At 38.9% G+C, this 27,404-nt stretch overlaps 1 protein-coding gene across 1 annotated transcript in view; it reads left to right on the top strand.

Moving 5' to 3' along the window:
- itfg1 (integrin alpha FG-GAP repeat containing 1) overlaps positions 1 to 27,404 on the top strand; it is a 148,242-nt gene that overhangs the window by 67,193 nt on the left and 53,645 nt on the right. The window contains exons 11-12 of the mRNA XM_040011120.1: positions 17,282 to 17,432; positions 19,411 to 19,519. Of these exons, the coding sequence (XP_039867054.1) occupies positions 17,282 to 17,432; positions 19,411 to 19,519 (260 nt within the window). The remainder of the gene's footprint in view (positions 1 to 17,281; positions 17,433 to 19,410; positions 19,520 to 27,404) is intronic.

A 27,404-nucleotide genomic window follows, 5' to 3' on the forward strand; every position in this document is an offset into this window, starting at 1 on the left:
ATGTCCTTTAGTGTCAGCAGCTCCCAGGTGAAATTTCACACACAAGAGCCCTGTCTGGGTTGAAACTCAGGTCCCTCCTGCTGTGAAGCACTGGTCCTAGCATCAAGCCACAATTCTTTAAAAAAAATCCAAATTTTCCCAAAATTAATTCCATTCATTTTCTTCTGTTTATCTGGAGCCTGGTCTTGGGGGCAGCAGCCTAAGCAGAGAAGCCCAGACCTCCCTCCTGCTGGCCACCTCCTCCAGCTTGTCTGGGGAAACACCAAGGCATGTCCTAGGCCTCCCTTGGGGCATCCTCCTGGTGGGACATGCCTGGTAGACCTCGCCCAGGAGGCATCTTGGTCAGATGCCCGAAACACCTCAACTGATGAAGGCATCAGAGCCACATCATTTGCGTAAAACAGAGACGAGATTCACACACTGTCCAAGTGGAAGCCTTCCGTCACTTGGCTATGCCAAGAAATTCTGTCTATAAAAATTATGACCAGAATTGGTGACAAAGGACAGCCCCGGCTGAGTCCAGCATCCACTGAGAACGAGTCAGACTTATTGCTGGCTATACAGACCTAGTTCTTGCAACGGTTGTATAAGGATAGAATGGCATGTAGCAACGGGCCAGACACCCTATACTCCGTGAGCACCCATCACTCTGAGGGACGCAGTCTCCAAGTCCACAAAACACATGTAAACTAGTTGGGCACACTCCCATGCCACATGAAGTATCCTCAAGAGGGTAAAGAGCTGGTCTGTACCGTACTATAGACATACAACTTCACCGAAGTGAAGTCGGTGCTCTTACGGAAGAACAATTTCTGAATTTGCACTGCATGAAGTTCCCACTTATGGGAAAAAGGTAACTTCTACAACACGTGACCTTTAAAAAATGGTTCTTGGTTTTCTCTCCAGCCCGCTGCGGTGTTCTGAGCTGCTGTTGCACATACATCTCCACAAAACGAGTAACATTAGTGAACCAATACAGGCAGTTAAATGGTGATGGCTCTCATAACCATACTTCATGTCGCACGCAGATTTGCTACCAACTCAACTCAACTTGGTCCACTCAGATGACACCGTTCACTTTTTTGCATCTATTAATATTGTCATTGTTATGGGCTCATTCTAAACAAACTTAACAAAGCTTTAATTGTATATAATCGTTTGGTATAATTAGCTGGGAAATTATAGTTTTGGGGTTGAGACCGAGCAGTTCTCCACTTTTCTTCCATGAGTTGTTGTACTGTTTCTCCCATCAGCTGCAGAGGGTAGAGGACAGAGGGCAGGATGATGCCATAGCGCTGTCAGCAAGTTGAATGTTAAAAAGTTAAGAACCACTACTGTGAAAGGGAACTTTTGCTGTTTAATTGTAGGTAATTTTCTACCAGTAAATGGAATATTTACTGTCCTGACAACGATTTTCCATGTATTCGTGAGAGCGAGAAAAATATAGACTAACAAGCAACACAATGAGTCTAACAACATCTTGTGATGGGGTTGTGTGCATATTGTATGCCTCTTGGATTTCCCACATCATCCTGACAAAGAAAAAACATCATTTCTTTTTTCTCTTGTCTTATGAATGAATGACTAAAGGATAACAAACTACATTGTCTTCTTTGTGCTACCCACAGATGGGTCCACAGTTTTGGTTTTTTTGGGCATCTCTAAAACACAAGATAGGATGCCATCTTTCAAAAACCAGCTTCTCTTTACAGTACACTCATGTTTCCTGGCACCTTTTTCCAGATGAAATCGTGGGATGTTCTTAAATGGCAAGTTAGTGTAAGAATTTATACACTGAGTATAGATTGTATACAAAGTCTGTAATGTGCTGATTGCTGTGATAAATTCCTATTTTTATGCAGGTATTTTATGCATTTGATGAGTCAAAGCAAATTAATGACCATATGCCTGCTCTCTCATACACAGACACAGGAGAGCAATCAGCCTTTACACGTTCCTTTGGGCTTTTTTCTCTTTTCCTCATTTTGTACATCAAAGCCATAGTGTTTTACTGAATGCCACCAGAGATGCTCTCTCCATGGGAACACACAACTGCTGCTGTTAAGCATAAAGATAATAGCCCCTTCTTTGCTCACCCATATACTTTGAAAACTAATTAAATCTTCCTTATTAAGGCTTTAGGGCCCTCTCAGGGATTGAGCATGAGAACGAATGTGTATGTGCAGTGTTTGTGTGCCATGGAGAGACAGAGATGGAGAAAAAAAATGTGTATTTGTTTTGCCAACTCGATGAGAAAGATTGTAAAGTCTGTGGAAGATGCTGTATAAAGAAAGGAAGGCAGGAATGAGAGCTTCCTACATGAGTAATAACTCCACCTCAGTGATTGCAGTCAGTTGTCAGCCTGTACAGATGTTGCTTAGGGAAAGCAGTCATCAGAATATATCAGTGGCAGCTTGTGAAAATCCTTTCTGCTCTAAACTATAGAATTCAAATAGAAAGTTGGGAATAATATTTCTTTGTTGCTTTCTTTCCTAATTGCCTTTTCACCATTTGATAGTAGGGTATAACTTGAAAAATATTTTCACTTTCACACAAATTATATGTTTCTATCCAGTTGGTCATAATTTACTGCGGGGAAAAAGAACTGCTTGTGTAGGTGTTTTTTTTCTTGCCTCTAATCATCCAGGCAGCTGCTTAAACCCCAAACTGGACAGCAGTTTCCAGCGTTTAATTTGTTTTATTAAGCCATTTGCCTCAGTTAACTAATTTTACCTTGAAGCATCTTGCTCTCCACTTTGCTCAGGAAAAATATAGATTCATTTTCGGTTGTGTACAAAAGCTTTTAGGACATTATTGATGAAGCATGGCGTGAAGCTACTGAAACTTAACATTAGACAAACAAAGCAGAAAGATCCCTTACCATATCAACACAAAATCTGCGTAACTTCCATTCCCCATACTTAAATTTAGCAAGTAATGCAATGATGCCAGTGAAGAGCAGACATCCTGCACATTTTTACAACCTTTTACTGTGACAACTGGAGCTAAAATGCTGATTCCTTGAATCAGATAGTGCTGCTTTTCGTTAGACCACGCTACTTTCATAGACACCACAATAGTGAAGCAGATCAACCAGTACCCCACTGCCTCTCTGTACTCAGGTAGGCTTCGCATTCACAGGAAGACGCACATATGATCTCCATTCGACCCTCGATTTGCGACCCTCAACGAGACGCTGCGTCCTGCTGGCCTCGAGTGTTTGATGTTAAAATGTTCCTCCTCGGTTTTATAAGAGCCCCCCCTGTTGCATGTCACACTGCACCTTCCACTGGGCTGCATTACATAGCTGTGTGTGTGTGAGTATCTGTCTGTGTCTGTGTGTACATGTCCCATGTACCCATGCGATGTAGCAGTGTGAGGTGAGAGGGAGCTATTTCTGGAATATGAAATGAGGTCACAGACAGAGGCAGCTAAACTTAAGTGATTTCTGTTGTACCTCAAACACTATATGAGAGCACTTCACAGTGTCCTACACACCTCCTTACTACTTGTTACTGCTGATTGCAGATAGTTTTATTTAAAACTGATATTGTCTATGAAGATGCACGTTCAGATGTCATAATAATCTTTGCAAAGCTGAGGAAATCAACAATGAGAAAGGATAAGCCTTGAGGATGTGTAGCAAATCTGCAAGACACACACTCAGACACACATGTGTGTAAACCTCTTCAGGCTATAGGTCAATGAGTGTAATAGAATAATGTAGTTAACCTCTGCTTGAGGTTGTTCCTAACTACAGTCACAAAATACCTTATTGTGTTATCAATCCTGTCTCACTCTGCAATAAACAAGTGTTTTATGAGAGAAGAAAAAACAAATAAACAAATTATAAGTACATTCTTGATTCAGCAACAATTATGAAATATAATTATCTTGTTTCTACATGACAAGAATCAGATAAATTGGCTGTTTTCTTTTTTTCATCATAAAATTTAACATCTCTGTCAATTTCTAGCTAAATGTAATGAATTGCAAGTCTTTCTTTATATTAGGAGGAAATGTCCTCTTCTGATATTAATACTAGATCCTTGCAAAATATACAAAGCCAGTGTAAAAGTGTTGACAACTCTATACTCAAGCTACTTGAACTAACTTTAGCTTCACAGGCTGTCAGCAAGAGGTGCTTCACAGCCTGAATCCTTCACATTCAGGGCTTTTAAAATGATGAGCTGAAAACAGAGTGAAGGACTTTAAACTGACAGTTTGCAAATAAAATCTGCTAGCCATTTATAGATTACACCGATTAAATTATCTTCAATTACATGCCAAGATATTAAGTACAGTGGTAGTTGCTAAGTGGGATAATTTGTCTGCTGTGCGGTCTTTTAGTTTAGTTTCTCTTTATCAGTTAACTTCAACAGAAAAAAGATAAATCAAAGATAAATCACTCATTGCTTTTAAAACACCACCAGTACCAGGTGCACTTGCACAGTTTTTCAACTTTTCAGGGTCCTTGACACAGAGTTTATTCGTAACATTTATTCCCTGGATTCATGTATCACAATATCTTGTGGCCACAGCACTTTTTGTTGAAGATGGCTCCTATTACCGTTATGCTTGGGGTCCTCATCCTGGTGGAAAATGACTTCCAAATGTTCTTCTGAACATTTGTGAGTCTCTTCATTCTGACAAAATCCTCAATAAAGTTTTTCAGAAATAAAGTCCCAAACTTGCCAGAAACGAGTCTGATCCTTCAGCATTGCCTGCAGACACTCTGTCTTGTAGGCACCTTAGCATATAAACCGTCTTCTGTGAGGGCAGATGTTTCAGATTTTGACTTGTCAGTTCAAAGCACCTGCTGCCATTTTTCACACCCCACTTCTTTTTTTCTGTGCACTTCTATGTCATGAGGTTTTTTTGCACAGAGAAAGGGAGAAAGAGAAAAGGCTCTTTGGGTGCAAGTCTTTCATTAAAACCACTTCTGACTACTCTTGTGCAAGTTGTTGATGGCCGTGTCAGTCTTTCATCCTTTTTTTTTTAAGGCCTCTCAATCTTGTTTATTTCTTTGTGCTTCTGTAGAAAAGCTTTAACCACACATCTGTCTAACACATACCTGTCTCTCTGTAAAGTTTTTGGAATTGCTTCTGACTCGTTTCTGTGCTTACTCTGTCCGTAGTGTCAAATGCTTCACTGTCCTTTAGCTATTTTTTTCCCTAGCAAAGCCTTTTCTCATTCAATTAATAATGGTTCAGCCTGCATATTTTGTTTTTTAGCATATGCTTCCTATGTCTAGATAACTGTAGATTAATGCAGTCTGGCATTTCCTATTGCCAAGCTAATGTATATCCAACAGTCAGAGATAAATGATTGTTTCTGAAAATGACAGAATGACTTTTTCAAACAAAAACTTACAATGCTGGTTGAAAGATTCTCCCTTTGCAAAGTCATCATTTCAGTTACTTTAATTATAATGAGCCGAGCTCTCAGACATTTGTTTATCTTTGCTTGCTGTCAGCTTGTTTTTCTCTTCTTGATGTGAAAAAACTTTCTACTTGTAGTTATGTGGCATCATGTACCTGCAAACTGGTCAGAGTCACACTCAACACTTAAACCAATGTTTGCACAGTTTTATGAGTACTTTATTGCATCACTAAGCATGGCCAAATAAAAATTTGATTCTTAATATTTTTTTTGCAATTAAATGTAAATAATGTATTTTTAGTGTCCGTGCTGAATGTTAAACTCAGAGTTAAAGTTCAAGTCAGTATAGCATCGCATTCATTTGCCCACTCACATAAAGCAGAGCAGCAATTAATCCTTTTGCTTATACAAAGCTCACTGCTCTTCACCTTGTTGATGCCTTGATGAGTTCCATCACATTAAGTTTTACTGTTGCTGTCTGTATATATATGTGTGTGTTAGTCTCTCTGTTTCTATCTATCAGTATGCACCACGACTAAGCAGCTGCCAAGAGCTTAGCAGGCTGTTGCTAGGCAATGCCATTTAAAATCCATCTTACTCTGTATGTTGGAAGCAGGGTAGCTGCATTTGTCTCTCGGTTTTTGTTGTTAATACCAGAGTGGAAACTGTAGTAGCATGAGACTTTTGGCTTGTTAGTCCTGCACAGTATTTTCTTTGCTAAGTTTTGCTTTGTTTGCAGGAGGCTGGTTTGAACTCAAATGACACCCTAAATGAAGTAAATTATGCAGCTTTCTTGGAAATTGCTATGTAATGTAATGACTGAGGGTGTTTGTCATTTTGATGATTAGTGTCAAAAGTTGTCATTGTACCACATTCTAGTATTTCTTACCACATATTGTCACAGCACAATGGTGTTATTGCTGTTTTCTGTCGGTTAAAACAACACAGTAGAAATGAGGCTATTCCCAGGTTATGTTTCACATTTACTGTCCTCAAAATCCAGTTTTTGATTGGACAGTCTTGAGTAAACTCCATTGCTGTATACTTTTTCACTTTTTTTTTTTTTTTTAACTTTTTTGTCTATTCTTCATTTAGTATTTGTCTGTAAAGATCACGTGTAATCCGATTTCTATTTGGCTGTACTTAGCACACAGTCATAGGCATAAAAATGTAGGTGATCAGTTTAGTTGAACTGATTTGTGAAAAGCACAATAAACCAGAAGTCTAGTAACTCAGTAAATCCAAATTACTTTATTATCATAGTGCAAGCATCAAGATGTTAACGAGTAGATTTTTATCCAGTATAATTTCTACCCTCTGTCATAGATGTCACAGCTAAAGCTGATTTACAAGCCACTAGTTTTACAAATTTTTTAAATAAACAAAATTATTGAACAAGTCCAGTGATTGGTTGCATATAATATTTATTTGCTATTTTTGTATCATAAGTGCATCAGTAATTTAGGTAAATCATTTCAGTTTATACACGAGTTTGTTATTTTTAAGTCAATTAGACCATGGTGACACTATGGCACCCATTTGATACCCATCTCTACAAAACTTAACTTTAGCTATCAAACTTCTCTGACCTGACAGGGTGTAATTTCCCCCTCAATCTATCACAGCTAGGGTAAGCTCCAGCCCGTCTGCAACCCTGAAATGGATACGTGAATTTTGCTTCACAGATTGTGATTTTCTTTTGTAATGAAAACCTTGTTTGACATATTGGTGAACAAAACAATTTGGTGGTTGTTATTTGATAAGCTTGTGAAGAAAAAGTCAAGTAAGGCAAGACTCAGACGAAAGCTGACTTTGTAAAGCGTGCGAGGACAAAGATGCAGCCAGACACAGACAGTGAGGATGAAAGAGTGAGTGACAGCAGGCGGACCGTGTAGGGGAGTGACACTACCAAAGGATGTACTTTGACTTTGATTGTGTCGTTGTGAGTCACTGCCTGTGTTCATCACCACAGTGGCTAGCAGAATGAGAAATCACAGCCCCTCGGGGCCATGACAACATATCGCTGTCTCACTGTCACTTCGTCTACGTGGACCTGCCCACTCGTTCCCTTCGTTCACCTTTCGTCCGTGTCTTTCGGGTTTTTTTTCCTCTTGCTGTCAGTCTTTCAGTCTCTCTTATTGTCAGCTGGTCAATAAGTTGGAGGACTGCTACATCTGAATCATTGCAACTGGAGATTCCCACAGTGATTGCATCAACAGGGTTATTTCCTTCCTTCAGAGTGGGTTAATAGTATTATATAACTGTTATAAGGCTACAGAGAACTCTACTAGTACCAGTACTATTTGCCCTCATTAAAACTTGTCTGTGAAAGTGTTCTTTATTAATTTGTTATATATTTTTACTATATAGAAATCAGACACACAAAAGCAGAATGCATAATCATAAACACAGGATTTAAAAAATAATAATAAAATTAATTGCAAATAGGTAAACCAGATCATACGTAGTTACATAATATTTAGGATTAAAAGAACCATCCTAATCTAAGTCTAGATTTTATGAAGGTTTTACAGTTCAACAGTATACTGATTTATCTTCACTCTTCATCAATAAAAAATATCTATATTTTTGGCTAGTAGACATTCTAATCTGCAGCAGGTCTACTCAAAAAGACAACATGCTCTGGATTAGGCACAAAAACATGTTAGGCAAGGTGTGAATTTGGAGGATGAATGTATGATGGGTTAGAAGATAGACCTGCTGCAGAAATCATGTATTCTAATATGGGTGAAAAGTAGCATAAACAACGAATTTGTTATGATTGGATCAATTTGATTAGCGAGTGATTGAGATGGTGTGAAAGCAGATTAAATGGTAAGGTTTCTTCACACAAAACAACACAAAATGTTTTAGGGTTGATAGACTATGAAAGAGAGACTACATATAGCTACGTGGTTACAGTCTGCAATGTACTGGGTGAGATTGTCTGCATACAACAAAATTGTACGGTACAATTACCCTGTTGTAAAAACACATTTGAGAGTGGATTTATATTATTAGTATATTATATTATTATATTTGTTTTTTAAAGTTATAATGAAATAAATAGTTAGGTAAATTATACTAACCTCACCCTCACAAGTATTTTCATCAAGAGAGAGAAAGTTTTTGAGCTAAATAGAGGAGAGAATTAATAAAGGGACAGTAGGTCATTTCACCAAAGAAAGAAGAAGGGAGTCTTTCCTTGGCACTGTAATGTCGTTATTATCAAAACAAAAAGAGAAATTTGAAATGCACCCACACACACTGTTAAAATGTCTTGTAGCTATGTGTTAGTCCTTGGAGTTATGAAAGGCAGAAATGTGGAACAAAAGCATATGATTGGTTGGACTGAGGTGGAGGGAGAAGCAGAAGGGCCGATGAGATGAAATGAAATGAACAGAAAAGAAAAAAAAGAGAGAGATGAAGAAGAAGTTGGCCAGGTTAGCTTAGTCATTCAGCTTTAGGGAATTGAGTAGATGGAAGAATGAGTGGATGGACAGAGGAAAGGGACAAAGGTGGATAGGTAACAGTGGTGCCTCTGAGCTTTTGAGGTTGAGGGAGAGAAGGGTCATTGGTGTGATCAGTTGGTCAGCCTCCTGCCAACTCACCACCCCTCTGGAGGCCAATTAGAGAGAAGGTGGATAGAGCCTGAAATAGTGTAAGACTCCCCACAAGCACATACACACACAAGAAAACAGAGCTGACACTGGGTTCATACAATAATGGAATCTCTCAAGCACACTACCTCAGATACACACACATATTAGTGTCGGTACAGGCTCAATATTCAATTCAATTGAAATTTTTTGAGTTCAGTTTTATTTCTAAAGCGCCAAATCACAGCAACAGGTGACTCAAATGTTTTATATCATAAGGTAAAGACCTTATAATATGCAATTAGGGTATTTATAAAATAAGTCTTGCCATGCATTTGATGTCATGTTTTTTGTTAACTGTTGGTTTTTATTTAAACGTTTTATTACCAATATAGGATGAAGAAGCTGTGATCAATATGACATTATTACAAATTAAACAGCATGATGACTCAGTTGTTAACTAGCAGGATGGGTGTGGTTTGTATTCACTTCCTGGTTAAAGAAAAGCTAAAAAAAAGAAAAAAAAAAGAAAAAAAAAGCAATAATAATAATAACTGACTTCACTCATTGGTGCATAATTGTCTGCAGAAGAATTTGATGCCATGAAATAAGAAGAATGGACATTTCTCTCCTGGTATTGAGTAACCCCATTAAAACTAATCTCATTTCAGTAAAACTATATATTTTAACCTCACAGGAACATCACAGAAAAATCTGTTACTACTCTTCAATATTTTGTTGTTGTGTTCTTTCCAACTAATGTGGCATGAATTAAACAGCCTGTGTAGTGAGGTTGAAAAAGCAAAATCAATGCTAAATGGCTGAAAGTTAGAAATAATGAAGGAAGAAAGTGTTGATTTTGGACCCTATCCTTAAAATAATTACCCCTTGGACATTAGACATCGAAAGTCACATTTTTCACATTTTTCATTTTAATTTTTTGAATAGTGTTGATGGTTTGAAGGTGCTATTTTTTGTTATGATCAATGCATTTAATGAAAACAATCTTTCTTTAATAAAGTTTATTGCATTCAAATTAAAATATAAAATCAAACTGTTGTAACTTCAGGACCATGGACAGCGCACACCATTTTCACTGTGATCTCTTGAGCTGGGCTCTAACAGAAGAATCCTTTTAGTGGTGGAGACAAATTCAGCTCCCTTCACTTTGAGAATATGTGAGATACAGATTACAGATACACAAGACTCCCCCACAAATCTGCAAATCCTTTTTACTTTTTTTTAGCTGAATAAATCCAGCATAGAACAATTGTGGCAGTACTTTAAACAACACCAGTCACAGAGTATAGCTGCAGTACAACAATGTGCTTGTTTTTTTGCAAATGGATAGAACTTGGTCCCTGTATGGGTTATTTAGCCTGTCACAACCAGTCACTAAAGTTTACATGCACTGCCACTATCTTTGAAGGTGAAGTTGGAGTTGGTGAGGGTGCTCAACCATTCAAGTTCGAAGTCCAACTTAACAAGGCGTTACAGTTGAAAAGGTCTTCCAATTTCAAATGGAATGCACCAAAACATTTACATTACATTGATTAAATGAAATACTGTATTACACTGCCATGAAGTTGACTGCCATATAAAACACATTGTGTCGCCATGTATCTGACTTAGTATGCTAAACACTTAAGAGTGGCATGTCTTAACATTGTTTTAAAAGAAATGTGGACAGGAAAGACATCATAGAGGACATGAAGTAGATGTTTACTAACAAAAAAACCCACAAAAAACAAGGAATACATATTGAATCATAATACTATATTACACAAAAAGAAATTTGTGATGCTCAAATCAAAATTAACACCAGCATGCGAAATTGTTGGTTCAGAGCAGGGCTGTGCAGAGAGGTTTAAAGGGGCGGGTGCTCAAAGTTAAAAAGGGGCACATTGAACCAGGCTGAATAACAACAACACACATTCATCAAGAATCTAATATGAGCAACAAGGCAAAGCAAACGTAGCCGATGTTTTACCTGATGGGTACAATGTTGCTGTTGAGGGGTTGCTGTGGATAGTGCTGGAGGGCGGGGCTGTGTTGATCTGAGACTGTAGACATTAAAAAGTCCATAGGAGAGATGGTAGCTGATTAAACAAGTGTCATGAGATAATAACTAAATGCAAAGATTGGTGACAGCACTTGGAACCATAAGGCAACAAAAAACTGAGAAATCATTTAGGCTCTGCCTGTGAATCACTCTTTGCTTCTCTTCTTCCTTCCATCCCATCTTTTCATATATCACTCTCCACTTGCTGTCTATCTGAGAACAAGGCACAACTTGCTATTGCAATAAACTATAATCTAATTATCCACACCTAACAACTCTTGCACTTAATCTATAATAAAATGATGAGAGAAAAATGTTATAGCCCTGCCTTTAGTAGCCTCACACAGCTCCTGCTGTTTCCTCCTCATGTCCTTACCAGCCATGTCTGGACAATGTTATATCATGAGTAATATTTTTTTTAAAAATCCATCTAAATAAAACACACACATGCACGCACACACAGTGACATTTTAGACCTTCTTCAGAATACTGTATATACTATGGGCATCACGGTGCTGATCCAGAATCCTTACATTATTATTTATTACTAGAGCTACAATAATAAAGCAATGAGGGGAAAAAAGTAATAAATATGAAATAATGTCATTATGATGATTCCATTTGTTTCACTATCCACTCTGTGCAGGGCAAAGCTTATTACATTTTTAAACTGTAGAGATAGAATAATTTTACTGCTGTAAAATCCAAATTTTGTCTTATTTAAAATATAAATCTAATATAATCTGCTTCTTAATGTATGTTCTTTAAAATACAGCGTGTGTTTTTAATATATTATAATTATAATAATGCATAATTATGTGGACATGCATATTAGATCGTTTTTAGTGAAATATAATCCCTCCAGAAAGGCAGGAAAAGCCCGGAAACTTACTTTAAAACTAAATATGTTTCTAAATACTTTAAAACTAAATATGTTCCCTAAAACGGTGACAGAGCTACAGACCCATGACAGCCTTACCCAGGTAGCCAGCAGCTACGACCAGCACTACTTGTGCAGTTAATAAAAGGACAGGTAATGTTTGTCACGCTGTTGCAAACACAGCACGCTCGTTTGTTTCAGTTCGTCAGTTGCAACAAGACAGCTTACCAACGTGTACGTAATAAGCTAATACTCCTGTGTGCTACACACTACAGTGTGCGCTGTACACCTACTTACTGGTTTTGTCGCATCAGTCTGTGTCTCTGAGTTAACTTGTGTTTCTCCTACAGCTCCGGACCGCTAAAAATGCGCGTGCTCTTTGTGAGCTCGTTCCCGGCTCGTAACCAGCGCGTTCTGCCGTCAAGGGTGATCATTGGTTAAATGTGATCATGTGACTGATGCAAGCCAGATCCTTTTATTTAGCAAAACTGTGATTAATAGTTAAATATTATTGTTGAGGGGCACAGACAGGACTCCGCACGCACGCACACACACATTAAAAAAATAATAATAATTTTTTTTTAAAAAGTTGCCTCAACAAAAGGGCACCTTGGGCACCCATCAGGAAAGGGGCGGGTGCTCAAGCCCCTCTAGCCCCCCCCTCTGCACGTGCCTGGTTCAGAGTAGTCATCTGCACGAGTGCATGTGTATAATATGAATAGATATCAGGTTTGCACCTCTACCTGCTGCTGTAAACATAAAACCGATGCCGAGAACAAAGTTGTGTGTGTTTGTGTGTGTGTGTGTATGTGTGTATATATTGAGAGCACATGTACCTGTGTGTAAGTCTGAGTCTGATCCACACTATGACCTTGAGTTCATCCCTACCATAACCACCCCTGCAGTGCTGGAAAAGAGGTTCTTTTGAAGTACGAAAATCTCAGAAAGGACACACACATATTGGCGAATAACAATCATATACCTTCTAAAGTTCAGCCTGAAACTTTGATAACGTTACTTTCTTTTTACACACACTCAAACACACACATGCACAAACAGAGATACTCTCCCTGAATGTCAACAAATGTATCTGGCTACAGGCATGATTATCTGCTGGTGAGCCAATCAGTGCTCACCATTTACACTGGGTCTTGTCCAGTAGGTGCTGCAGTTGCAGGTCCTAATGAGAGCCGATCACATTCTGGATACAGTGTTGTTTGCATTAAGCCTAATGAGGAGGGGAGGACTAGTTCATTGTCAGTACGCATGGGTTACACAGAATGACCTTAAACAAACCTCCAGCTGTAATTACAGCCAAAGTCAGTTAATCCTACAGAGGTTCCCCCGCAGCCCCTACCCTTCAACCCCACTCACCCCACACAGAGATATAGCTATTCTGAAACAGCAGCACACCATCTCAGCTGACACTGAGCCTGAAGCGTTACGTCCCTGCTATAGGAATTAATTAAATTCCTGCTCTTCCCTGCTCTTTGAAGTGTTTTATATATAGATTCTTGTCCTTATTGAATCTAGGAATTAACAGCTAAATGCACATTTATTACTTTCAGTTAACTCAAATATTGCAGAGGCAACCTGCTCATTGCATTGCACGTGTTAATTCCATCCAAATATATGTCAACATTTTACATGACAATTAAGGTTTCCAAGCTCTGTAGCTTCTCCATCTCTGTGTTTGGAAGTTAGTAAGCATGAGGTCTTATGTCAGACGATCCAGTTTAGCAAAACTTTGAACTGTTTGCTGCTGATTACAGGAGTTTGTGTTTTTTGTGAAAAGCAACAATCAAAATTTCAATTAGATGCTTTATGAAAAGAACTACAGGGATAAAATACAATATTACCAAAGTTGTTCATCTGCTTTCTCTTACTCCTGGTTCCACAAGCTCCGTTTTTTCCTATCACACAGCTAACAGCAGTGGAGAGGCTTACAAGCATATTTCAAGTACCAATTTGACCAGTAGGTTTCCACTTTCTGAAGCTTGCTGTTGTGTAACATCACCATTTATCAGATATGTGTTGCAACTATAATGTACTATGGTGCCATAATGTAACAACCGCACACAGCTGATACTTTAAATAGAGCATACACTTCATAATCACTACATAAACTTTACAATGATTCTTTTGTTGCCGTGTCTTCCTCCCTTTGTGGGTGACACAATAGTAACTTGTGTTGGTGCATCGTGTCGTAGTGTGGTACTTCTCTTGACTCCATCTGACTCCATATGATGTGCCCCCTTTTTATATTCTCTACAAGATCGCATGCTAAGCAAAGTCAAACACAATTCCAAGGAGGATAAGATAATCGTATTGACACGTCTCCATCAATCATGGTTTTATCAAGCAACACACTCTATACATTACAGTATTTTATCTTTTCTGTTCACCATTTTCTGGAAGAATGAGGATAGAATGTTTTCCTGCTGCTGAAAAGATCACACAGTCTTTCTAAAATATTCTTGATGAAAGATGTCCCCGCTTGCGGTCTATCTTCTAGTCCCCAGAGGCTTGTACTAGCTTTGTGGGTAGTGGTGATGGTGGGGATGGGTGTTTACAATCCTGATTGACTGAGGGCTTTCACAATTATTCTATTTTTAAACCAGCAGCTTTTCTTTTTTTTTAAAGCTCAGCAATCCCACTGAGATCTAAGAACAGGTACAGATAGCTATCTCCAGTGATAAAGATTTAATTTAGTCTCGCCAGTGAATTAAGATGTGACAAAGACTGCACAGAAAAAGTGCAAGTACAGAGATGGGTGGAAAATAGAGGAAAGGGGTTGGGTTTTGCCTCAGCTCAAGTATATGATCAAGTATACTTATTTGCTTGCATTTGTAAAGAAATGCCAAATACAAGGTGCAGGAAATACCACAGTAAGCTTCAGTATTTAGACCTCAACTTATCTTTGTAACTCAATGAAGGAATGGGGCACCATTCTTCCAAAAGATATTCTCCTTTGGTATGAAGATGATGGTGGTGGAGGGTACTTTGTGACATATCTGTCTAGAATTTTCCATCTGTGTTCATTTTAGTTAATATTCTGCCACTTTAAAAGCCATAGTGTCAGATTCACATCATTTTCATACTCCTGAAACAGTTCACTGACCCCTTTTTTCTGTACAGATAGGGGCTTATCAGGGTAGAAATGTTTTATCATGGGATAAAAGAGATCAAAGTAAGTTGAGGTCCATAAGTATTTTATACTGAGGATTGGATATTATTAAAAATGGCTGCATTTCCTAAACAGTTAATGTTATACTTTAATTAAAGTAATTTCTATCACATCTTAGTTATTTGACTCAAACTCCACTCTGGTGGTTTACGGAGGAAAAATTGTCCCAAATCTTAGGGACCAAATTATAGTTTAATGCATTCGATGACCTCGCACTATAATAAAAATGGCATTTCAGACACCCTATAGATTCAGATTCACCCTATAGCTGTCAGCGATCATGCTCCTGTATCTTTAACACTAATGCACAAGAATAATACTACGCCAAGTAAAAACTGGAGATTTAATACATCACTGCTTAAAGATGAAGACTTTATTAAATATTTTAAAAAAGAGTGGACTTCATATTTAGACTATAATGACACTCCCGGAACATCAGCTTCTGTTCTATGGGACGCAGGGAAAGCTCTGATGAGAGGTAAAATAATTTCTTTCTCATCACATAAAAAGAAAGAAGAAAACAAAAATATTCAGGAATTAGAAAAAAACCATTAAATCACTTGAAGAAGCCTACGCGTGCCACCAAGATCAGGAAACATTGAACAAAATATGCAAAACAAAACTAGAATTAAATGAGATAATTGATAAAAAAATAAAATTCTTAGTACAAAGACTACGCTTACAAAATTATGAACATGGTAATAAATCCGGTCAATTTCTAGCAAACAGCTAAAAATAAATAAATAAAAAACAACTATATGTGCTGTTCAAGATTCATCTGGGAACACAATATATGACCCAAAACAAATAAACAACATTTTCAGGGATTTCTATAAAAGATTGTATTCACCACAAATAAACCTGTCTAAAAAGGAAATTGATCAGTTTTTAGACAACATAACTCTTCCAAAATTATTAGACACTCAAGCAATGGCACTGGATTCGCCACTGACATCAGGTGAACTCCAGGAAGCCCTGATAAGTATGCCCAATAATAAGGCTCCAGGTCCAGACGGCTTTCCTGCAGAATTCTACAAAGAATTCTGATCGATTCTAGCACCAGTTTTCTACAGAACGTTGTTGGAAATCAAAGAAAAGGGCAGACTTCCATCAAATATGAATTCTGCAAACATTAATCTCCTGCTAAAACCAGGCAAAGACCCTGTATAGTCCCGCAAGCTATCGTCCAATATCCCTTATAAATGTAGACCTTAAAAATATTCTGCAAAGCTCTCTCAAAGAGACTAGAGAAAATAACCCCCCTCTTAATTCATCCTGACCAAACTGGTTTCATAAAAGGTAGGCACTCATCAACAAATACACGTAGATTACTTAATTTGATAGACTACTCATACAGTAAAAACCTTGAAACTACAATATTTCCTTTAGATGCAGAAAAAGCATTTGACAGAGTTAACTGGAAATTTCTATTTGCAACTTTACACAAAAATGGCTGTATTTCCTAAACAGTTAATGTTATACTTTAATTAAAGTAATTTCTGTCACATCTTAGTTATTTGACTCAAACTCCACTCTGGTGGTTTACAGAGGAAAAATTTGAACCTCCCCCCAAAACTTTCATGTCCCAAATCTTAGGGACCAAATTATAGTATAATGCATTTGATGACCTTGCACTATATTAAAAATGAACTCAGAGCTTACAAAACAGCTGAATCGTTTCCAATGTTAGTTAAGGGCTCATCATTTTTCCTATAATTTGTCACCCTTCAATATATACACTATGACACAGTGCAATGTAAGGTTTGGACTATATCCAGTCATGCAGAAAATTATTAAAGTTTTTTTAAAAAGCACAAAATTTCCTCAGGGCAGCAGCCTAAGGCAGCTCTCATCATCTTAAAAAGAGAAAATCAACCCTAAATTAATATGTTGTAGCATTTTAATTTGTCAATTCCGAGTGCATAACAAATGTCATGTTGTTGTAAAAGCCTGTAGCTCCAAATGATTCTAAGCATCAAACTTCCAGCTAAGACTCATCGTGGTGTTATTGTTGCCAGATAACAAACTCGACACAAGCAAAGTACCGATCAGCTGATGACATGAACATTACTTACATTTGACATCACCAGGGTTCTCTGTCACTGTCTAAATGTAAATGGTAACATGCACTTACAATGTTTTTTTCCCCTTCTCTCTCTTTGCCCCCCCAGTGGCCAGCAGGCCTTCCTATTGGAGAACGTGCCCTGTAACAGCGACACTTGCCACAGTGTTGGACGAATGTTCCACATCCACTGGGACCAGTCAGATTTAGGAGCCATTCAAAATGCCGTCAGGGCAACTTTCTTTGACATCTATGAGGACGTGAGTAGTTAAATTTTGTGTTGATTTTCAGTTCTGTCCAGTAGTATTTCATAAATCATTCTCTGTACCATTTCTTACGCCTTTTTAAAAACTCATTTCTATGGATACTATTCTTAATAATTTTTTTGTGTTTTGACTACATTTCCATAGCCAAAGATAATCTTGGTCTAGTGGAACTACAGTTCTTTAGCCGGCTGATTTTCTTTTAAATATAGCCTATTTTAAATATACTTAAAAAGCCATGTGCAGCATATTTAATAATTTAACCTTGTTATTTTATTTTGTTGTTATTTATACATTAGGAGACTCACAGGAGCCTTGTATGCAGCTTGCAATATTTGTACTTTTGAAAATTTAACTATAATAACAACTATAACAACTCCCACTGCAATATTAGATTTGCTTTTATGATGAGGGAAGCGTCATCCACCTTTGTGTAAGTAGATCCGATGCTACTGACAAGTTAATCTTACCTGAACTCTTACATGCAAACTCTGAGAATATCAGACAAGTTAGTCTCATCTTTTTTAGCAAAAAGCATCCACACTCATCACCTCTCCTAGTTTAAGAGCTGACATCATGTGAACAAATGTCAACATTAGATTAGTTAGACCTACCATTCTCTGTTAGATTGTTAGAGTCAAAGCATTAACTAGTCAGATTTCCCTGCTGTCAAAAACAATATTGCTCTTTCTGAACTCATATTAATTAATTAATTAATTACTTCATACTGGTAGGCTATTAGTATAGTACTTTTCTCTTTATGAATGCAGCATTAACAACTGTCACAAGTCAACTATGCAGTCATCCAGCTGACCCTCAGAATACAGCTCTGGGTCATTTGTCTCCGCTCACAGTCTTTCCACTTTTGTCTTATTTTGTTAGATATACCAATAAACTGAAATCATTTTGTGAAAAATCCTACGTAAAGAAATCCTTGCCAAATGGAGCAGAGGAATGCATATCAGAGAGTGTGCAAACTAGGATATCTCTAATGCAGAAAAGTGGATTATGTGTAAAGCTTTTTTGACACACGCATTAACAGAATTGTTTACATTAATCGGTTTTCTTTTATATTCTGGAGCAATAACTCCTGATTTAGACTGAGAATATGAGTATTTGGTTCAGTGCTTCATTGTTGTTATTAAAATATTTATAAGCACATGGAGTACCGTGTGCATGAGTGTGCTTTTTTCCCCCCCTTTTTTTCTGAGCTACTGTATTTGTGTGTGTGTGTGTGTGTGTGTGCGCATGAGTGCTCTGTGGGTTTTTGGTTTTTTTGCTCTCCCTCATTGTTGCAGTGTTATTCTTCACTTTGTGCATTTTTATTTTGGAATTTGATTCATTGTGGGAGTGGGTGCAATAGATGCAGGACCTGGCAACACACCACTATAGAGGAAGAGTAGATAAAACAAGATGAGCTATACTTTAATTTTCCCAAACGTTGGGAAATGATTTGTTAGGTTTTGCTCTCATTAAGTGTGTTAAGTGTGTTGCTCTGTGATATTAAGCATTTAATTAATGCTGCAAATGGGCCTTGCTAGAAAACATCTACACATACTCTCTTACACACTACCTTTGTCAAAATCCTTCTTTGTGTGTGTCGTAGACTTTGATTCCAGCACTCACCCCCAGTCTCTTAATGAGAGACTACATATAGTACAGAAGCTGTATTGCGATCTACTGTATGTTCTTGTCTTATCAGAATTAATTACTACTGCTAATGTGGCCTGTCTATTAAATTCAACTCTCCCGCTTTCAGTGCTTGGCTCTCTCACTCGCCCCTGAGAGAGAATTTATAAATGAGACCGAGAGAAAGAGAGACTTAGTGAGGAAAGGAGAAAGACGGCGGAATAGAGATGATGCGATAATTCTGGATGAGACATCCAGTATGTCAGAGGGATAAAAATGTACATCAGAAGAAGCACCATGCCATGCTCTCATTGTCCCTTATCTATGTGTCTGTCTTCATTTGCAGGGTATTTTAGACATGCTGGTTCAGAGCAAGGCAGAGGGCAAACAGGACTTGAGAATTCACGCTTTGAAGAACAATTTCGAAGCCGATGCCTACTTCGTTAAAGTGATGGGTAAGGGACTGATTTGCCAAGTATGCTCCCTTTCTCACTACTCTCCCCATGCTGAAACCAGTCCCTTGAAGGGGCAACATGAAGGAAGAACATTTATTTCCATTCCCAAGCTGTCCTCACCAGATAACATACACATACTGAAATTTGAATATATTATCATTTAGTCCTTTTTTTCTTATTTTCTTTCTGTAACAGCCCCTCCTAGACCAATTAGGAACATTAAACATGAGCAAGTCTTTTCCCCAACCTCAAAAGCAGATGGTCATGACTATTATCTGTCATATTTTGATTTCTAGCCTGGAGCTACTCAGTTGGTGGTGAAAAAGGGATCTCTCTGAGCTTTTTGTTCAATTTCATCTTAAATTAAACTGGCCACTGTCCGCACAAAAAGATCTCCTGTAGTAAATGCACCTTCTCCCAAAAGGCCATTTCGAATCTAGTCTCCTTGTACAGCACATAAGGCACTATATTGCACTCTATTGCCTCTCAAAACATAAAACCACACTTCTCCTAGTCTATGTTGGTGCCATTAATGAATCAATGGCAGTTGAGATGAGAGGAAGAGGAGTAATTGGTTTTTTTGTGAAGCATATATTCTTCTTCTTCCTAGCGGTTTATATCCCGCGACACAGGGTCCGCTATCTTGCATGCCTTCCTCCACTTCTTCCTATCAAGGGCGTCTTCTGGTGTAATATTCACAGCCTTCATATCATCCTTGATTCGGTCCATCCAGCGCTTTTTTGGTCTTCCTTGTGGCCTAGACCCAGAGGCCACCTCAGCATCTTCATCTCCATGGTGTGAAGAGCTTGTTCGTGTTTGGTCGTCGCTGGCCAGCACTCTGACCCGTAGAGTGCTGGCCAGCGACGTCACTTGTCCCACTGGGCGCACAATTGACTTACAGACTTTCGCCTTAAGATAGATTGGCATTCTCTTGTCACATAAGACTCCACTCACCTGATGCCACTTCCTCCACGCTGTGTTGACACGGAGTCTGGCGTCTGGTAGACTTTCGCAGTCCGAGGTGACAAGGGACCCGAGGTACTTGAATTGGGCAACTTTAGTCAGCGGCTCGCCGTCGATAGTGATGGTACTGTTGGTCTGGGGGCTGCATTCAAGGTACTCAGTCTTCTTGATGTTCAGGCGCATGCCGTTTTCGAAGAGCCAGTCTTTCCATGCTTGTGTTTGGGTTTGCAGGGCTAGGCAGTTTTCTGTTTCTGATAGGCACACATCATCTGCATACAGGAGGCTCCATGGATGTGGTGATTGCAGATCAGCCGTCGCGGTGTCCATACAGAGAGTGAACAGCAGGGGCGAGAGGGCCAAGCCCTGGTGGACGCCAACGGTAATCGGGAAGGCTGGTGATGTTCCCGCTGAACATCGGACCTCGCTTGTGACATTACGGTAGAGCAGCTGAGTCCATTTCACATAGGCTTCCGGGGCACCATGAGTTTGTAATGATCGCCAAATCAGCTTGTGGGGGACCCTATCAAATGCCTTTTCCAGATCCAGGAAGACCATGTGCACCGTCTTGTTCTTTTCCCGGTGCTTTTCCATCAGCAAACGGGCCGCGTGTATGGCATCAATAGATCCACAGCCCTTAACAAAGCCGCATTGATTCGGGGTGATTGTGACCAGTTGACGGATCCGATTTTCCAGGACACGTTCGAAGATCTTCATTGCATGGCAGAGTAGACGAATTGGTCGATAGTTGGTGCACTCTGTGACGTCTCCCTTGCCCTTCCAGTTGGGCACTGTGATGCTCGATGTCCAAGCTTGGGGGGCTTTGTCTTCGACCGTGATATGGTTGAAGAGTGCTGCAAGGAATGTTGTACCGCAGTCGCCCATCATCTTCCAGATTTCAGCTGGGATGTCGTCCGGTCCTGTGTTTGGAGCTGGTCATAAAAATCTTGGTAGTGTCGTCTTTTCGCGGAGGCCACTGCCCTCTTTGTTGCTGATTTCAGCGAGCGGTATCGGGTGAGATCTTTATGCGCTCGTGATCGCCACCAAGTCTTACAGGCCAGCTTCTTCGCTTTTATTGCTTTTTGTACCTCCTCATTCCACCACCAGACCTGTTTCTCAATGTATTTTTCGCCCGGTTTTGTTGAACCAACGGTGTCCTCCGCAATGTTGTGGATGCGCCGTATGATCCTGTCCAACGTGTCCCAAAATTAATTTTTTGTTTCATCGCTGCATCCAGTCTGTGGTGCATAGCAGGTCACAACATTAACGTCAGCTGTTCCTAGTTCGATTCTGATAGACATTAATCGATCAGATGTTCGCTCAATCTTATACGGAGATTGGAGCAGGTGTTTGCTGAGTGCGATGGCCACTCCATTCTTAGTGGCTCTCTCTCCGCAGTAGAAGAGCTTATATCCCTCTCCAATCTCCGCCGCTTTGCTTCCGGTCCATTTGCATTCTTGAACACAGGCTATGTCGATGTTCCTCTTCTTGAGTACCTGGGCCAGCTCTCGGCTGCATCCAGTCAGAGTTCCAATGTTGATTGTTCCGAATCGTAGATGAGCTGGCTTCTTTTGGTAGAAGTTTCTGGCTGGCATGTCTATAAGATGCGACAAACTGGTGATTGGATTTTGCCGGCCGAAGCATATATTATACCTGATATTTTTTTGTTGAACAAAAAACAAAAACAGTAGAGTGAGTTTGACTTGTCTGTTGGGTCACATTTCAGTGGAAGTACACGTAGATATTTCAACACAAAGACTTCATTAAAGTGTGTGAGGTACACAAAATGAATTAAGTTATATACACAAGGACAGAGCTAGTACATTATCCATCATACATGCATAAAACCTAATATACCAAAGCCACTGGCCATCTTTTATCCATTAGAAAAGTCATTATCAGGTTCCTGTTTACTTCAAGACAAACCCCCAAATTATCAACTGTCACATAAATCAAAAGGCATTTAATATTTAAATAATCATCGGTTCTATTTATTCCCATGGTGTTGAGGGTGTATATCATAAAGATTTCTCTCCAGGCCAGCTTCTTTAAAGCATCACCTCTTTTAATAGTCAGCATGACCTTCTCAGTCAGAGAGAATTTTAATGAAGAGGTTGAAGAGGCTGATTTGTTTTCATGCCATATTTCCAATTGTATACAATAATTATGCAGTAAATTACATTTTTTTTCTATTTACTGTGCATTTGTTTCTTTTTTACAGCAAAGATTTAAAAATCAAGCCAAGAATGTGTGATTCAGGTTGTAAATGAACTGATTTACCACCAAAATTTAGTATTATCAGGTAAAGTTATTAACCCAAAGTTAAAGCAATGGGTATGGGTGTAGTGTATTGTTTTAGGGAGTCAATAGCCTGATACAGTTATTGCTTGTCTTTTTCTACTTTTTCATTACCCAATTATCCTGTCATTTTCCACTTTTGATAGTCAGGCAAAGCTGTCAGAGATCCTCGAAAAAATACCTTCTATTCTTTTATGCAAGGAAGACTATTAAATGTTCACTAAGTCTGAAGAAACGGCACACACTTTTTGTCCAAGAGTGCTGTAAAACTTGTATTCAAATGTCTCACTACAAGCAGCTTTGGCTTCAGTATCTGTTCAGAAATAGTTTCATGTATTTTTGGCTCACTTTTTTTTTTTTTTTTTAAGTTAATAGATTTTATTTCTTTCATTTTTTTATTGCAGCAGTGTTTGAGTAAAAATCAAGATGTGTTCTTTTGAAGTCAAAATGTTTGTACAGCATTAGTACCTGGTGACATTTGAGAAAAGTAAAAATAGTTCCACTCTGGGGTGGGCCTGTGCACAATTTAATCTGTCACTCTGCTCTGCTCATTAGCACGAAAAGGAGCGCTGCTCATCCCTTTCTGTTTCTGCACAGTTGGTGAACAGTTGTTGTTTTGTCTATTGGGAGGGGAGGGACTACACCTCCTCCTCTGCTTTCTGAATCACACACAAAAAACGACACACAGTGGTACTAGCACTTACTAACACTTAAATTATGCCTCAGAATCAATATTGTTTTCAAGGGATTACATACAAAACAAGTTAACCTCTCCTGAGGTGCACTGTATACCAATGATGCCTTTCACTTGTCATTGATTTAATGAAGACATTATACTGTTGACACAGCAGATCAACAATAAAGGCATTTGAGACCTCATTCCACTCAAACAAATTGTTTGTGGTGGTAACAAATGCTCAAATTACATCAAGTTCACAATAGTGGATCAAGTGATTTGAGTCATAAGACAAAATGAAATAAAATTATAGTTTGGATTTAGGAATTTAGTATGTTGGTATCCACCACAGTGGTATAGTGCAAGTACCCTTCACTTGTTAGCCCGTTCAGTTAGACAGTTAAATGTCTTAATACACATCTTTGAATTGAGCCAGCAAACCACTCACTGCTCTCTCCACCACTTGAATGACACAGTAGTCAGAAGGAGGAGTGGCAGAGCAGTGCCATACTTGCATGGAATAATAGGATGTGAGAGGCAGAAGAAGGTTAGTTCCGTTGCACCGACCTGTTACAACTGACACTAAAACCCTCTATTTGGTTCAGTTGGTAGCAATACTGTTGTTTCTGGGAACTTGGCAACCTGGTAATGGCAAGGTGTGTTCTGTGACATGTCATGTCAAGGTTAGTTGACGTAGAAGCAGTGACCTGGATATCAAGTTGTAGCCCTAAGATTTGACCCAGGTGTCTTGTGTCTTGGCTTCCATTTCGCATTTGTGAGACGTGTTTAAGCTGAAAGGTTGTCCTACTGAAGGTGCAAGTGGTTCCTAGGTAGTCTGCGTGGACTTGATATGGACAAGCTCTAATGTTTTCATTACATAGGGTTGAATTATTAATCGTTTCTGAAATAAAAAGTGAAATTTAGAATTTGCAAGAGGAGCAGTTGTAATGACTCACCAACACATATTACCAACAATGTCTTTAAATTGCTGTAAAAAGGGAAGTAATTATTTACCAAGTCCCAATTTTGCAAATTGGCATCTGCAGATGTAATCTGCTGCTGATATTAATATTAATTTTTGAAGGTGACCACACTGCAAAAATGACATTTTTGGCAGACAGATTATTATATGTTGAGACTGTCAAGACAAGATTTAACAAATATTTTTATTCAGAAAGAAAACATTTTGTTTCATTATGATGTTCAAAAATATAGACTGTAAAGTGGTGAATCATTTTCTAAATAAATAATTTTTCCAGCTAACTGCTGCTCACACTATATCATTCACAAGCCGTCTCATTACTATGGCTAACACCTGCTTGATTAGTTACCAGTAGCCAGAAATTTAACATTTATATTTCAAGTGCATGATAGTGTTGTTTAAAGCCTATCATCTATAACCCTATAATGCATACTTCATGCATACACACTTTCAGTAGACAGAAACTCCCAGTGATCCTCTCTGAGCTAGCACTTGGCGACCTTTTAACAGGGAGAAATCTCCATCAGAAGTAGGCTCAAGATGGGACAGCCATCTGCTGCCAGTTAGGGAGTAATGGGAAGGAGAGAGAAGAGCACAAAAAGACAATAAACTGCAACCAATATAAAAATAAACTCTCTGGTTGTTGGGGCTGGTAACTGGATATGAGAAAAATGCTGTTTCTGAGCTAGAAATGCCTGCAAAAAAGTACAAAGAGAGAAACAGAGAGAAAAACAAAGAGGACAAAGAAGAAACTATAAAAGAGAGAAGACAGACGGTTATGGCAATAGGATTCCAGCGCTGTCACACATGAGCTAAATAATGACAGTAGGTTACAGTAGGTAAGTGATGCATTGACATGCACAGTTAAGATGCTGCTCAGTTAGCAGTCCCTAGGAAAGCTTCTGATTGGGGATCTTCATATCATCACCTCAACAAACTTGCTCTGATTTCCTCAGAAAACCTTGATCTTGAGCTGTTTTGGTTATTGATGTAGAAAAAGAAAGTGTCACAATCTCCTGAAGTTGATGGACATTTTAAAACATCTTTAGATTCTGCACAAGCAAAAATGCTGACACATCGACACGCACACTCAACCTTTACACAGTAGTTTGCCACTGATTACAAGCAAGTGGCTTTTATTAACGATTTCTCTCATTAATGCTGCACAACCGTAGGAAATGACGGGATTCCTTTATCCAATATAAAAAAATTTTTTAAAGTGCAACAAGATAGCCGCCAGTCTGTAAACAGACTGCCAAAAATGAGTGGCTGTGCCATAATAATGCAAGGTATTTAATTTATAGACAGTAACAATACCTGAAATCATTGTCGCAATACTGTTTACAAAAATCCCAATGAAATTAAGTATATTCATCAAATCTTTATCCCTAGATACACAGAACTAGGGATGGGTATCGTTTAGGTTTTATCCGATACCAGTACCAAACCGGTACTTTTGAAACGGTGCCGGTGCTTAAACGGTGCTCAAACCGGTGCTTAAAGAATGGAGAACACAAAATTGGTCCAAAAACCTCTCATGTTCAGCTGTTTTTTTTTTGTAAAAAGATAACAATGTTAGCCTTTTCTGCAGCTATAGGGGATTTATGGCATCACTCTTGGCTGGAAGCAGTGCTTAAACAATGGAAAAAACACAAACTTTGTCCAAAAACCTCTCATGTTTAACTGTTTTCCACTTTTACTTTGGTCATTTTAGCCTTTTTGGCCAGGGTGAAGGGAGTACCTGCCATCAAACAAGAAGACAGCCGCATGTAGCTATGATGATGTTTGCTAGTTCACCTTACATGCATTAATTTAATAAGTGGTTAGTCTACTCAACGTAAATTACACACGTACAACATTAAGCTACTCACGCAGAGAAGAACGGCTGCTGCTGCCATCATCATCCGTCATCATTTCTGCTACACTGGCAGGGCTAGGGGCCAGGACTCTCCTCTTCGTGTTTTTGGGGGATGTTGCTAACTCCGGGTCCGATAACAGGCAACCCACCCGCAGTAGATGTGCTCGGTGTGAGGTCTCACAGCAAGCTATCAAATACGGCGCATTTCTCGGCTTTTAAAAAAAACGCTATGCGTCACCAGGTGTTTCATCGGGTTTGAGGTGTTACCTTCTTTGACAGTATCACAGTATCAGCTTAAAGCACTTGTTGCAGGCTGCTGAGTTTGCATATTTTGCTGTGAAGTACAGCCAGACTTTTGACCGCTTTGCCTTGGTCATTTTTAATCTGTAGCTCTGCTCTAAAAGAACGTACGTACCTGGCCCCGCCTGCTATCCTCGGAAATGTAAAATGATTGGCTAGAATCTAAAGTGTATCACAGCTCAGGAAAAAAAAGCACCGAAATAAAGCAACGAAATGTGCGCTGCTTTTCGGTCTGGTTACTACCGTTTATGTCAGAACCGGTGCCATCATGGCACCGGATACCGGTACCCATCCCTACACAGAACCCATATTCCAAATTCAGTGGGCTATAATATATTGGTTGGTTGTAGACTCTGCTTACCAGAAATCCCTGGGCTCCAACACAAGATGAAATTTTGTTCCCACATAAAGTGCACATATTTCAGTTTGTATTCTAGTCAGAGAAGAACTGCTGCTTTTCTGATATTCTTTCTTTTGAACTTGTTGTTTACATGCTCTTCTGCAACATTTTAAGAAGCTGGTTCGCAGGGGTTCTGGGTAATTAGAATGAGAACGGAGGCAAGGAAATGGCATGAACCTCTGCATGGATTCCCTCCTGTCAATGAAACCCCTTACAGCTAATAGGAAAGAAGCAGCTGGTGACTTTGTGTGCATCAGAGGCGGCACATTGTAATCTAGATTCTCTCCAGGCATAGTCGGCTCAACATCAATAAACATGGTTGTACAAATTGGGAATCTGAAAGACCACTACATTAGGAAGAAATATAGCAAAATACTAAAACTATTATATATTAGGTGGTTTATATATGCC

Source organism: Simochromis diagramma, unplaced genomic scaffold (assembly GCF_900408965.1).
Source record: "Simochromis diagramma unplaced genomic scaffold, fSimDia1.1 OVJJ01000603.1, whole genome shotgun sequence".
Taxonomy (NCBI): domain Eukaryota; kingdom Metazoa; phylum Chordata; class Actinopteri; order Cichliformes; family Cichlidae; genus Simochromis; species Simochromis diagramma.